The sequence below is a fragment of the Bubalus bubalis genome, chromosome 3 (genome assembly GCF_019923935.1).
Source record: "Bubalus bubalis isolate 160015118507 breed Murrah chromosome 3, NDDB_SH_1, whole genome shotgun sequence".
Taxonomy (NCBI): Eukaryota; Metazoa; Chordata; class Mammalia; order Artiodactyla; family Bovidae; genus Bubalus; species Bubalus bubalis.
In genome coordinates this window covers 126913979-126929666 of record NC_059159.1, presented here as the reverse complement: position 1 = coordinate 126929666, position 15688 = coordinate 126913979, and the positions used below count along the sequence as shown (strand labels likewise).

At 37.8% G+C, this 15688-nt stretch overlaps 1 protein-coding gene across 1 annotated transcript in view; it reads left to right on the top strand.

Moving 5' to 3' along the window:
• The window catches only part of ERP44 (endoplasmic reticulum protein 44), a 94339-nt gene that overhangs the window by 29834 nt on the left and 48817 nt on the right, over nucleotides 1-15688 (top strand). The window contains exons 2-3 of the mRNA XM_025281808.2: nucleotides 11413-11485; nucleotides 13352-13391. Of these exons, the coding sequence (XP_025137593.1) occupies nucleotides 11413-11485; nucleotides 13352-13391 (113 nt within the window). The remainder of the gene's footprint in view (nucleotides 1-11412; nucleotides 11486-13351; nucleotides 13392-15688) is intronic.

Sequence of the window (15688 nt, the reverse complement as noted above, 5' to 3'; positions counted from 1 at the left end):
TTTGTTCTGGACTGTTATCTTGCCAGATCCAGTGCTAGATACTAATTGGGAGATGATGATGAATGCAATGGTCTCTCACACATTTTCCCCTGGTCCCAGAGGGTGTACAGAAAAGGAAAACAATTCTCATCTTGAATTTTCTTCCAGTTCCTATGCTCTGTTAGTACTTCCATTTCTGGAAATCTGGGTTTTAGAGAGGTGGTGTTTTTATCAAAAAATCCTTTCCACACAATGATAAGCTCATTCTCAGTCCTGAAGAGTTTTTTGTAATAAGAGTATTCTTCTCTGAAGGTCAGAGAAGTGCATTGTCTTTCAGGTAAATTGATTTATCCATTTTTAGGATACAGTGAAGAACAAAACACAGATGACAGCAATTTTTAATGGAAATTCTTACATGATCAAATAACTAATATGTAAGAAAAAGTATGAATTACAGCATTTTTTCTTTTTATTTTCTATGGTTGTTTTTACTGACAGAATTTGATTTAAGGGATTGTATTATTTATATTTGAATTCTTTGTTTTTGCATAGAATTTGTTTTCTGAAAGATGTCTGCACCCACCATATTTTGAGTTATTTAATGAAGAAGGTTGTGACTCTTTTAATGTTTCTTTATAAAAGCGAATTGGTTCTGACTTGTCCAAAATGGGTTGCACTGATGTTATAGGAAGGTTGTATCTGCTCGAGTTAAGGGTTATAGTAGCTTCCCAGTGCTATTCTATACTTAGTCCTGTTTTTCCCCTCTCTTTGAATTTGTGGTTCATTATAATGCTTCTGGGAATACTAACAGTGAGATGTGCCTTGACTGATACTCAGCTTCAAGGGTCTTACAGTGCCTATCAGCCTCAGCTTATTTTCTCTGGGGACCTTTCATATCTCTTAGCTCCTGGCAGCTAACTGCAGACCTCTGTGTTTCTGCTGCCTGCCAGCTTAATGCAAAACTGAGAGTGAGAGCACTGGCCCCAGGGAGGAGAAGCGCTCTGGTCCCATGGCATTGGCACTTCAGGTGGGAGGCTGATTTGTCAATCTGGATCATAAATAGAAGGAACCTTGTGCCTGGTACATTACTTGTTTCTTGCTGTAGGAGACACACAGGTGTCCTAGGTGGTGCCAGTAGTAAAGAACCTGCCCGTCAAAGCAGGAGACTTGAGAGACGTGGGTTTGATCCCTGATTTGGGAAGATCCACTGGAGGAGGAAATGGCAACCCATTCCAGTATTCTTGCCTTGAGAATCCCATGGACAGAGGAACCTGGCAGGCTACAGTCCATGGGGTCACACAGAGTTGGATACGACTGAAGCAACTTAGCACACGTAGGAGACACATAGTTTGTGAAGGGCTTTGAGAATCTCCCAGTAGAAAGGCGGGTAAATGAAAGATTCAGCAAAAATACAGTAAGCTGTTACTGCAGAATTCCTTGCACATGAAATGGCAGTTGAGAACAGTAATGCCATAGAGAAGATATATCCTCTACTGAAGCTTCTATTTTTTGTGTAGAAATATCTATTCAAGCAGGACATACTTTTAAAAATTAACATCAATGTAGATTTCTAATGAGATTTTAGTTCCCCATTTCTCTAAAATCGGTAATTTGCATGTCAATACAAAATTCTCATGAATGAGCTTACTGTATTCACATTTGAGGGCCAAAAAATGTTGTACATGATTTAAAATGAATTTACTTGCTTGTTTGCAGAGTCAAAACTTGTTGTCTAAGGCCATGGTACTTCAACTTTAATATGAACAGAGTCACTAGGAGATCTTATAAAAATGGAGATTATGCTTCAGTAGGTGGGGTGGGGCCTGCATTTCTCCCCAGCTCTTCCATGATGCCACTTTGCTGGTTCAGGGACCACTGTTTGAATGCAAAGTTTGAAGTCATTGGGCTATAAGACAAACTCACTCACTGGAAATACTTTGTGTTTTGTAAACTCGTTTACTAAGACATTCTAATAAAACACAGTAAGGCCGAGGAAATGCTTTTGTTACTATACATCTGGCCAAAAGAAATATTTAATAACCTCTTCTGCCTGGTATTAAACTGTATTAGCTTCTGGTCCTGAAAGTCCCAAATCATTTATTTTCATGACTGAATTAACAGCCTTAAAATGGAACAATACAAGACATACTGGGTTTTTATCCACTATTGTAGCATAGCTATTTGTAAGTGTGAACATTCTCTGTGCTGAAGTGTCTGGAAGTCATGCCAGAGAATAGCTGAGGGAACTGGAAGAAGGTATTACTAGGGATTTGTGACAGCTCAAAGACAGCAATAGCAAGGGGTTTCTGTAGTAAGTAGAAAGATCACTTCTGAGTATCCTTCTAAATCTGAGTGTGTGTATCATCACCTAGTGTTGTGCTTTTCATCATTACATTATTAAAAACAAATTTTAAAATAGACTTATTTGATAACCTTGTTTTCCTCCAACATGTTAAAAATGTTTATTGACTGTTCCCATTTGTGAACCCCTTTTCCTTGGTTCTCACTTCTAACACCCTACCTCTAAATTCTCAGTTTATTATCACGATCTGCCCATTCATTCACTTAGTACATATATGAGTAATCATGTACTGGTAGGTACTGTAGTAGGTGATGTGTGGGGTACGAAGTGGAATAAGGTACAATCTCTACTTTCAAGGTACTGAACGTCTCCTACAGGAGGTAAGGTAGAACAAATAATCTGTGTGAAAAATTAATATGTTAACAACCTAAGAAAGTGCTCTGAAGCTTCAGAGGAGAGAGAAATTAATTACTCTTGTCTGGGATCATCAGGAAAGCCTTCATATTGAAGATAGCATTTGAACTGGGTCTTGAAAACTAAATGCTTTCCTAGCTGTTTCAAGCAGAGGAAGCTACATGTGCAAAGTATGGAAGCAAGAGACTAAGATGTCACATTTTAGGAACTGCAAACACTGAAGACCCCTTGCATTCTTGGATTTGTAGCTTAGAGGATTTGGACCATTTGTGAATGATCCTTGAGCAGTCGTATAACAATTTTTCTAAGTTACTGATTTTACTGATTTTATCCCCTTCCTAAGAACCCAGTGTTTCAAGTCAATGCCTAAGGCTAGTGATTGGTTTAGCTTAGCATTCATATCTTGGTCCATCTTTATTTTTCCCTATTCATCTCTCATTCCACTCTCATTTTACCGCATGTTATATGGGAGGACATTATTAATGCTTATTAATAATTTAGGATTTGTAAAGAGATAGTTACAGTTGCTCCCAGTTACCAAGAGTCTACTAAATGGGCTGACCATATATAATATATAATTTATTGTCCAAACTGGGACCCTTCTGAAAGAGAGTGGTGCTATTAATAATATTCCAGGGCAAAAAGCATATACTAGATTTGTCTCAAGCAACCTAGAGTATCTGACCAACTAAAATGTATGGTCAGTGTTAACTATACTTCATGTTACTTGGAGTATAGAATATGAATGGGAAGCAGTATGATGTGATTTAGGAATGCTATACTAAGTCACTTCAGTGGTGGCCGACTCTGTGCGACCCCAGAGACGGCAGCCCACCAGTCTTCCCCGTCCCTGGGATTCTCCAGGCAAGAACACTGGAGTGGGCTGCCATTTCCTTCTCCAGTGCATGAAAGTGAAAAGTGAAAGGGAAGTCGCTCAGTCGTGTCCGACTCTTAGCGACCCCATGGACTGCAGCCCACCAGGCTCCTCCGTCCATGGGATTTTCCAAGCAAGGGTACTGGAGTGGGGTGCCATTGCCTTCTCCGTTAGGAATGCTAGTGTGGGTACTTTGTGAATGGTCCTAAATGCAAGCTAAGGAGTTAGGCTTTTATGCTGTAGACAGTGAAAAACCATTGGAGATTTTTTTTTTAGGGGCAGAGGAATCGATATATGCAAAGCAGAATTCAAAAAGATTTAGTCTGGACTCTGTGGGTAGATTGGATTGAAGGGAGATACTGATTCAGGGAGTGTCATTTAAGGCTCTTTTCAAATAGTAACCACTCAAATGGTTTTAATGTACTAGGAAAATGTATTTATTTATTTTAAAAATTATGCTGAGAATTTTAATAGTTCACTTCCAACATGTATTATTATTGATGTTAGTTGTACTTCTAAAGAAGATCCTGTTGGGTTGACATCTTGTTCAGTTGATGTTTTTTTCGAAAGAGGAATTGCATTAGGGCTTAGCAGTGAGTGCCAGAGCATTTTATATGTATTAGTATTATAGCATTTTTACATGTTAACACTGTAACATAAGTTTGACCTCACGTTGAGAGAAGGTAAATAATAAATCTTCCCAAGATTTATTTCCAAAATACTTTTTTAAAATCATGTAACTAACTTTTCATTGTATCTTTTTTAAAATTTATATCTAATCTAGAGAGAATTTTAATTTTGCAGTAACTCCCATTTCCCTAACCTACATTTGTCCTTTTTCTATGCTTGCAGAGCAGGTTGGGCTTTTCGAGGTGGGGGGAAGGGCATTTTCTGCCAGGAAAACCAGACAAAGCAATATGGAAGAAGGAATTAATCTTTGAAGGATTGATTATGCAGTAGTGGAAAAGAGAAAAGTAACTGGCTACTGAGTGGCTTAACAATTGCTGTGGAAATACAGCTAGTGCACTGGTTTCACCAGCCAGTTGGGGGGCCATAAAGGGTGCAGAGACATTAAAGGAAAGGCAAGCTTTTCAGTTCCCAAAGATATCTCAGTATTTAAAAACCATCTAATGAAGAAAATATTCTTTACTTGCTGAAGAAGAATCTCCTATTTATTAATTAAAAAAAATTTTATACAGTTTGAGAGGCTACTTTCCATTTACAGTTACTGCAAAATACTGGCTGTGTTATACAATATTTCCTGTGTTATACAATATATCCTTGAACTTGCTTAAGCTTGAGCTTACAGCCAATATAAGATGATTGGCAATGCTTCTTAATTTTCTTGGCAAGAAAATGAGCTAATGAACTGGAGAGAATGACCAATTTGTAAAATATTTCAGAAATTTGTGTCTGTATATTTATATATGTTGTAATATTTCATCATTAGAGGCTAAATTCTCCAGGACTATTAAGATCTATTGAAGATTTCTATGTAGGCTTTTGTTGTTTCTTTAAGAAAAAATTAAAAGTTAACTTCAAGTGTAAATTTTAAAAAATTATTTTCGTCCTTCTTTCCTGATTTAGAGCTACTTGTCTGTATTTTACTTAAGCACTATAGCATTTGACACATAAAGATGTTTCCCCAGGAGAATCTTGTTTCTGCCCATGGCTGACATGAAAAGAAACAATTTGTCAGAGTAGTGGGGCTTGCTAACAATTCAAATAAACAACCTGTCTTTCCCTTCATACTGTGTATTAATAGAAATGTTAATGATAAAGTGCCTCCTTTACACCCTACAGTGAGGAGAGATTACTGGGTCAGAGACAGTGTTCTTGCTTTGGGCCCCCTTAAACACAGCTGTTAGCAGAATCTGTCTTAGCAGTTGCATGCTCATTGGCACTGTGCTTCTTATGTAATAGTTATCTGCTTAATACAGCCAAATTGATTGTGCCTAATTTTTGTCACTCTCTAGCTTGTAAAGAGCAATTAAGTTTAGAATATGCTTCTCTGTAAACATGTATTTTGATGGGCGGTGACCAACTCTTCAAAAATGGGCTTCCTTGGCTTACACAGCTGAAGATCATGATCATATCTGTGTGACTCACTTTTTTCTCCAATCCTTACCGCCACCACTAGTTTGAGAGCTCTTGAGATAGAGCATGCATATTATGCCTTACGCTTTTGTGCCCTCAGCACCTAGCAGACACTGTCAGTGACTATTGAGTTATTTAATGACTTGACTTTGATAATGACCAGCTTTGTTGCTCTATGATATTTTTATGTGATCTCTTGAATTTTTTTCAACATACAATCCATTCTAAAATCTTGCTGTATCAATACTGTTGTTAGAAACAAGACCACAGACCCCAAGTAGAGTTATTTTGCTAAGCTCCACATCACCAACCATGGCTTCACTTAATTACATTTGAGGCTCTTCCAGAAATGAACTCTAAACCAGTCAATCAGGAGTCATCTGATTAGCAATTGTTAGGTGATCTGCCAGGTAGACCCACTACCATCCTCTAAAGGAAAGTAAATTTGCAATAACCAACCAACTTTTTTTCCTTTGCCTAGTATAATGTCTTTGTTACTTCTCCGCTCTGCCTATAAGAGTCTTTCATTTTGTACAGCTCCTTGAAGCGCTTTTCTCTTCTGCTAGATTGGATGCTGTGTGATTCAAATTTATTTCTGCTCATACACCCTTAAACATTTTATTGTGCCTCAGTTTATCTTCAAAAAGTTTAATATAGTTGTCTAGAGCTAGTCATACACTGATGTGGGAAAAGATTTGTTAATTGTGGTAAGGGTAGTAAGTAATGACTAGTGAGGGAAATCTGAGCTTTCCAGTTGATTTTCAAGGTATTGAAAATAGTGAGATTAGTATATAAGTAAAATATTCAGGGATTTTAAATTATCTGGCTTGCTTTTAGGAGAGTATAATTTATTGGTTGGGAGGCCTGGTGATTCATGGGGTCGCAGAGTCAGACATGACTGAGCGACTGAACTGAACTAAACAGAAATAATGTCAGCTATTGACTACTGGTATGGTAACTTGAAAATAAGACTAGTAGTATTCTCAGGCTTTTTCTAAGAAAAGAATGAATTTATAGAAATATTTCAAATAATTACAGGCTTATTTAGCTACATCAGTGTGTGTCTTTATATTACTTAGAAACTGAGTGTTGGTGAATTATAAAATTTTAAATTGTAACTGTTGTGAGTACCAAAAGCGTCCGTGAAATGAGCGAGCAGAAGAATGTCTTTGGTACCTTGATCAGGGTCTAATGTTAGTTGTCATTTGATAAAGAGCAGTGGTTCAGTGAATGGATTTCCACACATAAACAGGATTGAACCAAAAACTGTCCAGATATCAAATGGAAGCACTTTAAACATCCATTGACAGAGGAATGGATGAAGATGTGGTGTATGTATACAATGGAATATTACTCAGCCGTGAAAAAGAATGAGCAGTGCCAATTGCAGCAACATGGATGGACCTAGAGATTGTCACACTAAGTAAAATAAGTCAGACAGAGAAAGATGGAGATCATATGATATCGCTTATATGTGAAACCTAAAGTGGTACAAATGGAACTTATTTACAAAACAGAAATAGAGTCACAGATGTAGAAAACAAACTTATGGTTACCAGGAGGGCGGGGGAAGATAATTGGGAGACTGGGACTGACATACATATACTACTATATGTAAAATAGATAACTAAGGGAATTTGCTGGTGGTACAGTGGTCAGGATGCTCCACTTCCACTGCAGGGGACATGGGTTTGATCTCTGATCAGGAAACTAAGAATCCCACATGCCACACTGCATGGCAAAAAAAAACAAAAAAGAATTGGGGGAAAAAAAAAGATAACAAATAAGTACCTAATGCTTAGCACAGGGAACTCTTTTCAATACTCTGTAATGGCTTATATGGAAAAAGAATCTGAAACAGGGAAAGACTAGAGATCTCTTCAAAAAAATTGGAGATATCAAGGTAATAGTTCAAGGATGGGCATGGTAAAGAAGAGGAATGTTAAGGACCTAACAGAAGCACAAGAGATTAAGAAAAAGTGATAAGAATACACAGAAGAACTATGCAAAAAAGGTCTTCATGATAACCAGATAACCACGATGGTGTGGTCAGTCACCTCGAGCCAAACATCCTGGAGTATGAAGTCAAGTGGGCCTTAGGAAGCATTACTACAAACAAAGCTAGTGGGGGTGATGGAATTCCAGCTGAGCTATTTCAAATCCTAAAAGATGATGCCGTTAAAGTGTTACCCTCAGTATGGCAGCAAATTTGGAAAACTCAGCAGTAGCCACAGGACTGGAAAAGGTCAGTTTACTTTCCAATGCTGAAGAATGTTCAAACTATCACACAAGGGCGCTCATTTCACATGCTAGCAAGGTTATGCTCAAGATCCTTCAAGCTAGGCTTCAGCAACCAAGAACTTCCAGATGTACAAGCAAATTTCGAGGAGGCAGAGGAACCAGAAATCAAATCGCCAACAATTCATTGGATCATGGAGAAAGCAAGGAAGTTCCAGAAAAACATATACTAAAGTCTATACTAAAACATATGCTAAACATATAACATATACATAAAACATATAAAACATACTAAAAACTATACTAAAGTCTTTGTGTGGATCACAATAAACTGTGGAAAATTCTGAAAGAGATGGAAATACCAGACAACCTTCCCTGCCTCCTGAGAAACCTGTATGCAGGTCAAGAAGCAACAGTTAGAACCAGACATGGGACAACAGACTGGTTCAAAATTAGTAAAGGAGTATGTCAAGGCTATATATTGTCAACCCTGCTTATTTAACTTACATGCAGAGTACATCATGCAAAATGCTAGGCTGGATGAAGCTTAAGCTGGACTTAAGACTGTCAGGAGGAATATCAACAATCTCAGATACACAGATGATAGCACTCTAAAGGCAGAAAGTGAAGGGGCACTAAAGGGCCTCTTGATGAGAGTGAAAGAAGAGAGTGAAAAAGCTGGCTTAAAACTCAACATTCAGAAAACTAAGAGTGTCGCATCTGGTCCCATCACTTCATGGCAAATAGATGGGGGGAAAAATGAAAGAAAGCAGTGACAGATTTTATTTTGGGGGGGCTCCAAAATCATTGCAGATGGTGACTGCAGCCATGAAATTAAGACATTTCCTCCTTGGAAAGAAGACTATGACAAACCTAGACAGTATATTAAAAAACAGAGACAACACTTTGCCAACAAAGTTCCATGTAGTCAAAACTAGGGTTTTTCCAGTAGTTATGTATGGTTGTGAGAGTTGGACCATAAAGAAGGCAGAGTGCCGAAGAATTGATGCTTTCAAATTGTGGTGCTGGAGAAGACTCCTGAGAGTCCCTCGGACTGCAAGGAGATCAAACTAGTCAATCCTAAAGGAAATCAGTCCTGAATATTCATTGGAAGGACTGATGCACATCAACATGCACAGTCCTGTTTGTACTTTTGGGCCATAGGTAATGTTTCAAATTTTTTATTACAGCTTGCTGCCAAAGCAGATGTGTGTCTCTTTTTGAAATGAAATACTCAATTTCTCCCTTTATCCTCTATGCTGATTTTTGTATGTATTCATTCCTTGGTTGAGTTTATTTTTCATGGGCTTGTTCACCAATCTCACGAAATATGATGCTGAAACATCTCTCTTTCACTCATTGTATATTATCAAATTACTTACTGACTTTGATGCCATACATGATTTGTTTGATTTTGTCTTTGTTATTTAACGCTTGTTTCTCCATTAGAAGTAAACTTTGAGTGCAGAAACAAAGATAAAAACACATAGTGTATTAAAGATGGAACCTAAAAATAAAATACACTAAACATTCAGTTCAGTTCAGTGGCTCAGTCGTATCCGACTCTGCGACCCCATGAATTGCAGCACGCCAGGCCTCCCTGTCCATCACCAACTCCCGGAGTTCACTCAGACTCATGTCCATCGAGTCGGTAATGCCATCCAGCCATCTCATCCTCTGTCATCCCCTTCTCCTCCTGCCCTCAATCCCTCCCAGCATCAGAGTCTTTTCCAATGAGTCAGCTCTTCCCATGAGGTGGCCAAAGTATTGGAGTTTCAGCTTTAGCATCAGTCCTTCCAAAAAACACCCAGGACTGATCTCCTTTAGAATGGACTGGTTGGATCTCCTTGCAGTCCAAGGGACTCTCAAGAGTCTTCTCCAACACCACAGTTCAATAGCATCAATTTTTCGGCGCTCAGCTTTCTTCACAGTCCAACTCTCACATCCATATATGACTACTGGAAAAACCATAGCCTTGACTAGACGGACCTTTGTTGGCAAAGCAATGTCTCTGCCTTTTAATATGCTATCTAGGTTGGTCATAACTTTCCTTCCAAGGAGTAAGCGTCTTTTAATTTCATGGCTGCAGTCACCATCTGCAGTGATTTTGGAGCCCACAAAAATAAAGTCTGACACTGTTTCCACTGTTTTCCCATCTATTTCCCATGAAGTGATGGAACCAGATGCCATGATCTTAGTTTTCTGAATGTTGAGCTTTAAGCCAACTTTTTCACTCTCCTCTTTCACTTTCATCAAGAGGCTCTTTAGTTCTTCTTTGCTTTCTGCCATAAGGGTGGTGTCATCTGCATATCTGAGGTTATTGATATTTCTCCTGGCAATCTTGATTCCAGCTTGTGCTTCCTCCAGCCCAGCGTTTCTCATGATGTACTCTGCATAGAAGTTAAATAAGTAGGGTGACAATATACAGCCTTGACATACTCCTTTTCCTATTTGGAACCAGTCTGTTGTTCCAGGTCCAGTTCTAACTGTTGCTTCCTGACCTGCATACAGGTTTCTCAAGAGGCAGGTCAGGTGGTCTGGTACTCCCATCTCTTTCAGAATTTTCCACAGTTTATTGTGAGCCACACAGTCAAAGGCTTTGGCATAGTCAGTAAAGCAGAAATAGATGTTTTTCTGGAACTCTCTTGCTTTTTCGATGATCCAGTGGATGTTGGCAATTTGATCTCTGGTTCCTCTGCCTTTTCTAAAACCAGCTTGAACATCTGGTAGTTCACGGTTCACGTATTGCTGAAGCCTGCCTTGGAGAATTTTGAGCATTACTTTACTAGCATGTGAGATGACATTACTTTTTAAATAATACAACTTCTTAAAATCTAAGTAAGCAGTTGTTAGTTTAGTTTAAAATCATGCCTTTTCTTTGTTTTGTAGATGGCAATCTGAAATTTTCTTTGAATTTAGTGTCTTAGACATGTTCAAGTGGACACACTTATTTTACCTACTCTTACTCTCTTCTTTATAGCCTCTCACCTTCACATTGTTAAACCACCTGCATTTGAAGACCAGGCAAGAAGGGCTTTTGGTTAACAATTTGAAAAGTCTTTCTTGAATTCTTCTTTTCAGTATTTTGTTCTGTCTTAGAAGCATGGTGGGTTAGAATCAGCAAACTTAGCCTCGGTGTTATATTCTTTCAAGACTGTTAATAATCTGGCAATTTTTTTTCTAATGACAGCAGAGATAAAGTTGTTGAGAATATTAATTTAAAAGACTGAGTACATTTTTAATTTTGAAAATTGTTTAGAAACAGTTTCTTTTATGTATTTAGAAAGAAATAGAGGAAATCTATTGAACCCCGTTTCCAGGCTTGAGAAGTTGTACTGCTATTTCAGTGATCCCATGAAGAGTTAGAGTAGATAATAAAGATTAAAACCAACTGGTAATTTTGTAACTAGTAGAACCAACTTAGTTTGTGAATTTTCTTTTTAGACTTTTAGCATCATTTGCCTTTTGTAGAAACATTTATTAATTTTTGCATTTTTTAAATTTCCAGGTAACTTGGGTTTTTACTCCTGTAACAGCTGAAATAATAAGTCTTGATACAGAGAATATAGATGACATTTTAAGTAAGTACCTTCATATTTTTAAAGTATACTTTCTTTTCTATTAAAAATTAGTTTATATACAAAAACAAAATAAAATCTCAGTTACCTAAAACAGTTGAGGAGCCAGCATTCTGATTAATTCCATGGTGTCTGTGTGTGTGTTTGTGTGTGTGTGTGTCTGTGTGTCTGTGTGCATATGTATTTAACTAAGCACTTTTCATTTTAGTTTTTGGTAAAATTTCTTAAAATGTGTAAGTCTGCTTTCCTGTGTTACAGGTAAACTTTTAGTCTTGTTTTGTTTCTTTGCCTTGTCATAAATACCACTCTTAGAGTATTTTGTGGCTTAAAGACCAGCAGTTTCCACTGTGCAGTATTATGTTAATGACCTTAGGACACAGTCTACAATTTTTTTGTATATGTGTCTTTTTTAGCTTTTAACTATATCATGTACTCTGATCTCTTCTTTTGTCATTGATCCAATTAAGTTTAGTAAGTATTTTTGCTTGTTTGTTGACAGTGTGATTGTAGATTCAAATAATTCGGGGGAAGACATTTCTTCTTGTTTTTAAAAGAAGTAGAGGGAAGGTGAAAATGTGGTTAATCAGAAAATCACAACTTAGGAGATTTAAGAAAATGTACTGTGGATAAATGATGTCTTTTTTTTTTTTTTTAATACTTCATTTCACCCACTGATTTGAGCAAAACTAAAAATAATGAGAGATAAAAGGATTATTCATTGACCATCATATGTTGTCTTGTTTCCTTGGAACTGGTTTTAAATGCTAGAAAGTCTGCTCCCACATTGTGGGATTTCTTGAGAGAAACTTTAGCCTATATCAGTGTCACATGGAGGACTTAAAATACCAGTATTGATAGGCCTGCCCCCAGTTCCTGATAGAAATCGCTAGACCCAACCTAAGAATTTGCATTTCTGCAAGTTCCAGTGTGATGCTGGTGCTTCTGGTCCCAGGAACCACAGTTCGAGAACCACACTGTGTTAGTGAATAGTACGTGGACAGAAAGTGCCTCAAAGATATCAAATAAAAAAGGAAATAGAGAATTGAAACTCGCAAATCATCTTCACTCCTTTCATCTTTCACATTCTAGAATATCTTTGTGGGTATGATTTGTGTGTGTGTGTGTGTGTGCACATGCATGCAGTTTACTGAGTACTGAGTTTTTGTTAGATTTAGGCAAAAGGAACAGATACCTTTCTCCTGTCTTCACATCTGGATATGCAAATAATACTGAGTTATATTTTGCAACAGAGAATAAATGTTAAACGGGTAGGAACCAGAAAAGGTACATCTTATGCAACACTGTTATTTGTAGATTACTTGTTGCTACTAGGTGGCATCTGAGTTTTAGAAATAGCTTAGTTATACACGTCTGTTCTCTGAAATAGGATTTTATTGGTTGGCCAAAAAGTTTGTTTGGGTTTTTCGGTAACATCTTAAGGAAAAACCAAATGAACTTTTTGGCCAATGCAATATTTGCAGAGCTAATTCTCAGTTATTCATGAATGTGGAAGGTCAAAAAATGGATTAATAAAAGCCAGATCACTCCACTTCACTTTTTATGAGAGTAGGCTATTTAGTAGCTTACTTGCCTGATCTGAGCTTGATTCTCTGTTTATTTTATATTCATTCAGTGGAGGTATTAAGATGGTGGATGTAGAGAAAAGGAATAGGGGCTCCCACAAATTATGTAAGCCATTTTTGATGCTATGTACAGGTTTCTGAGTGAGAGATAACTTAATAGTTACTGTGTATTTTTCTTGAGCCTTTAAAATAGAAAAGGCTATGATGGAAACCATTATCTTGAATTATGTCATAATTATGTAGACATAAGTAACTTAGGTTGTTTGGTTTTGTTTTTCAATTTCAGACAATGCTGATGTTGCTTTAGTAAATTTTTATGCTGATTGGTAAGTAATATCTTATTTTGGCGGGGAGGGGTACATCATTAAGGGTTTTGGGGTTATTTTGTTTTTTGCTTTTAACTTTCTAGAGGTGATTTTTCTTTGCTAGAAAGGAGTAAGTAGGGAAGCCTCTTTCTTCTGTAAGACAGTACTCCATAAACAAAATTAATAATTCAGGTTCATTTATTTACAGATGAAGCAACTTAATTTGGTGAGCATTTGTTTTAAGAGAGAAAATATACTGATTCCATCATCCCACATTTTAAAATAAAAGCAGGTTACAGAATAACTCAGATTTCTGTCTTTGTCTGTCTGTCTCTCTTTGTCTCTCAGTCTCTCTCTCACACATGCACATGCATACGTACATATTGCAGTTCTCTATTTTTCCTTACTGAGGAAGTAAGGCAGTGTTTGGAGGTGAGGATGTGGGTATGGCAGATTTAGAAGGAAAAATAATGTTGATATTTTGTAACGCATACCATCTACTACTACTTCTAGGAAGCCTTTACTCCTTTCCCTGTCTAAATCGGATTCTGTCTTGTCTGTTCACGTAGTTCCCTATGTCCCACATTCTACTACATTGTTTTGTCTTCAATCTCTGTGTTCCAGCAAACCAGTTTTGAGGGCAGAGATAAAGTTTTTCTTAGTGTTCCCAGCATTGAGCACAAGGGCACAGTATATTGTAGATGTTAAAGAATGTGGCATGGGGATAGGAAGAGGGGCACTTCAGCTGGAGAGAAGTTCGAAACAACTCACATCATCCTTATTCCCAGACAGTCTGTATCTTATATGACCCTCTTAGGCTTACCACCTAGCAGGTGCCTCTGCCCCTACTTCAAGCCACACATAGTCCTACAGTTTACCTAGATATCTATTAACAGTCTTAGTTTATTGCCTCTGCTTCTGGTCTTATATGTCTCCATTCTTTTTGCTGCAAAGTAAGCCAGAGTAGTCTTTCCTAAAGTGCAAATTAGATTAGTTTACACCTCATCTTAAAAACCTTAAATGTTTTCCATAACTTTTATGTGAGTCCCTTACCTTGGCCTGGAAGGCCCCTGGTGGCCCTGTTCCTTCCTACCTCTGCTGCTGTATCTCTTGCCTCTCCATTCCCATATTCTGTTCTGTTATGCTTCTGTAATATTCTGTATTCTTTCATCACTGACCTTTAATCATGGTATTTCTCTGTCTGAATGGATCTCTCTTGTTTACTTCATTAAGTCTGAACCATCCTTCAAGTCTTAAGATTAGACGCCACTTTCTCCAGGCCACCTTCCTACATCATGCCCCTACCCCTACTCTCAAGTACAGTTAGGAACCCTTTCTATATCTGCTCATAACCCTGCATACTTAGCCAGTCATAACACTTGTATGCCATGGTTTAGTTGGTGCCTCTCTCCTATATCATTAACTTTGTGAAAAGTTACCATATCTATCTTTTTTTCAACATGAATCACCAAGCACTTTGCATGACAGTTGGCAGATAAGTGCATAGTAAATATTTACTGAATCAACAATGTATAGTATCTGTATTTAAAGAACTTCAGTAGAATGTTGAAGATATACAGAGAAAATACCATTTATAAAATGTACAACAGAAGATAGCAGTTTCCGAAGTAAATTAGGATTGTCCAGATGTAACATTCAGAGAAGGCGATGGCACCCCACTCCAGTACTCTTACCTGGAAAATCCCATGGGCGGAGGAGCCTGGTAGGCTGCAGTCCATGGGGTCGATAAGAGTCGGACACGACTGAGCGACTTCACTTTCACTTTTCACTTTCATGCATTGGAGAAGGAAATGGCAACCCACTCCAGTGTTCTTGCCTGGAGAATCTCAGGGACGGCGGAGCCTGGTGGGCTGCCGTCTATGGGGTTGCACAGAGTCGGACACAACTGAAGCGACTTAGCAGCAGCAGCATATGTAACATTAACCACAGAATGTGGTAGAAAATTATTGAATTCAGTCCACTCTAAAAGTAAAACAGATTCAGAGGAATATTTTCCCATACTTACCTGACTATATTGTGGCAGAGTTGAAACTGTTGGGTTGGCCAAAAGGTTCATTTGGGTTTTTCCATAAGATGTTGCAGAAAACCCGAATTAACTTTTTGGCCAACCCAGTAGAATGCAGTTACCTTGATGGAGGGGTTTTGTGTGTTGTAAGAAAGAGAAATAGAACATGCCACCAACTGTTGTGAAAAAGCAGATTGAAAATGTGGACTAACTGCAGTTATTTGAGAAACATATTACCAAAGAATACTTGGAGTTGTACGTAAGTTTTATGCTGTTTTATTCAATGGAAAAA